Source organism: Arachis ipaensis, chromosome B07 (assembly GCF_000816755.2).
Source record: "Arachis ipaensis cultivar K30076 chromosome B07, Araip1.1, whole genome shotgun sequence".
Lineage (NCBI taxonomy): Eukaryota > Viridiplantae > Streptophyta > Magnoliopsida > Fabales > Fabaceae > Arachis > Arachis ipaensis.
Genome location: NC_029791.2, coordinates 58,488,539 through 58,490,958, shown reverse-complemented (window position 1 = coordinate 58,490,958; position 2,420 = coordinate 58,488,539). Strand labels below are relative to the sequence as shown.

Below are 2,420 nucleotides of genomic sequence, written 5' to 3'. Positions count from 1 at the left end.
TTCATAATCTTTCTAATAATTTTGTAGTATTATATATTTTTTTTGTTTGATTTTTTTTATTTTTATTCTTATTAAGAAAGTAAAACAAAAAAAATTAAAAAGGTAAAACAAAAAAAATAAATAAATAAATAAATGATTATAAAAAAGAAGAAGAAAAAACAATAGAAGAAAAAGATGAGAAAAATTTTTTTTTTAATACAAATACTCTTTATGATAGATAATTTTAAATTAATTGTTAGATCGATAAATTAATTTTAAAGAGCAATATAAAATGTGTAATACAAAGTTAAACTTATATGTGTCATGAAATTCTAGATCTATATATATTTGTCTTTATAAAATATTTATTTTTATTTTAATCCAATAAGATTTGCAAATAATTTATTTTAATCTCATCTATCAGTTTATTTTATTAAGTGTTGACTTGATACATTTAAATATTGACATGAAAAAAATGTATAATATGAACATTTAGCCTATTTTCCAACGCTTAACAAAAAAGTTCAATTGTACCGAAACAAACTATTCAGTCTAACATTATAAATACGGTCTCATTATATTATCAACAATATTTCTACTAATTTCTACCAACTTTTATTTATAATTATATTTAATAAAAATATTTTTATAAATATATTTTTTAAATATATCTCTTTATATATATATTTAAAATATAATAATTAATTATTATTAATAATAAATTAGCAGGTAATATGTTGGTACCTCTACTTTTCCTTATAAATATCAATCAATAAACTCCAACAGCGCAGCACATGCCCAAATCATTTAACGTAATCCAACATTCTCCTATTATTTTAATGTCAACTTGTTAAGAATCTGCACTACTCCAAACACCCAAGTGGGGACAAACAAACAAACAAAACATTTTGAATTTCTTTGGTTATTTTATCATTTTTGTTTCCACAGTTTAATTTAGCTAAAACAAAGTAAATATAAAAGGTAATAACTACCATGTTACCTAATAAGTTAGTAAAGGGTGAAGTATATTTTTTTTTGCTAACGTCTAGTTATATTTAATTTGTTTTTAATGTTTTTAATTTATGTCTACCCTTGATGAGTAGCCCAAGCAGCAACAAAATGGAAAGGTCGATTCTCTTTCACAACATATTTGATTTGCGTTCTCATTTTTAGTTTTTTGTGTTTTCAAAATTTTATGAAAATAAATAAAAAATATTAAAAATAAAATTAAATAAAAATAAACATTAAAAATATTTTTTAAAAAAATTATAAATATTAAAAATAAAAATATACTTTATCTATTAGTAAATTACCTGCAAATAGCTACCACTAGTTGTTTTGATTCGAACGCGGTTAGATTTATTACTTTCCTTAACAATATTGAAAGTTAAAGAATCAGTTGAAATATTGGTAATAGCTACAACGTTGATCCCATCTAATCCCACAAACTGCTTGTTGAACACCCTGAATCTGAAAGTGGTCTCGTTCAGCCTCCATAACTACAGAAACAAACAAAATTATAAGATAGCTTAGTTATACTTATGGAAAGAAGATTAATTAAACTTTCAAATTTCTCATAGAATTTTAAATTAGACATTTTGATCTTTAATAAATTTTTATTTATCAAACGTCTATAAAAATTACTTTTGTGAAATATATTCGTCTTTCTGTCGTTTTTAATTAAATTTTTAATATAGGTATTAAACAAATAAGTTCTTTAACAAATTTCATTTTCCAAAAAATATACCCATAAAATTTTATAGAGAATAATATTTTATTGGAAACTTAAGGACCAATTTGAGTGTTTATTTTTTTAGACATGGCTAACTCACCCTGAATGTTTCCCAGCCCGAAGCGGCAGTGCGGTTTGCAACTAGGATCGTTCCTCCTCCGGACTCTGCACACAGATACTTCCCTGTTGTCACAGACTTGAACTGAAGACCAGTTCCATCCTAACCAAAATTGAAGATCAACAATTATATAAACTTGTACTAATATTAATAACAACATGAATAAATATGATGACTTTTACGAATGTTATATAAATAATATTTTCTAACCAAGAAATCCTTGTTTGGAATTCCATCGAAGAGAGAAGGTTTGATCCAACCTTCAGTAACGAGCCAACCACCAAGACTAACTGCTCTCACAGGGGAATCGAGATTTTGTCTTGCTTCATGAGATAGAGAAAGCATTGTGAAGGTAATAACAAAGTTAAGAAGCAATGTTCTGAGGTTGAGACAGATACTCATCTTTAGATGTGTTTGTTATTTGTCTTAACCTCTTCTTCTCTCTGCTTTGAAGTGAGTCCGACCAACTATATATAGGAGACCAAAGATATGCATGTACAAAATGGAGTAATTAAAATACATAGTAAATAGATCAACAAAAATAATATTTATACACCAAAAATAAATCACTAAATCACTCGTTAATGTATT

The 2,420-nt window shown here is 25.2% G+C and overlaps 1 protein-coding gene across 1 annotated transcript in view; it reads right to left on the bottom strand.

The window, feature by feature from the left end:
- Positions 1-2,291, bottom strand: part of LOC107609231 (glucan 1,3-beta-glucosidase) — a 9,295-nt gene extending 7,004 nt beyond the window's left edge. Inside the window, exons 1-3 of the mRNA XM_021105906.1 lie at positions 2,040-2,291; positions 1,812-1,931; positions 1,293-1,478 (exon numbers count right to left, since the gene is read on the bottom strand). Coding sequence (XP_020961565.1) covers positions 1,293-1,478; positions 1,812-1,931; positions 2,040-2,231 — 498 coding nt within the window. The 5' untranslated portion in view covers positions 2,232-2,291. The remainder of the gene's footprint in view (positions 1-1,292; positions 1,479-1,811; positions 1,932-2,039) is intronic.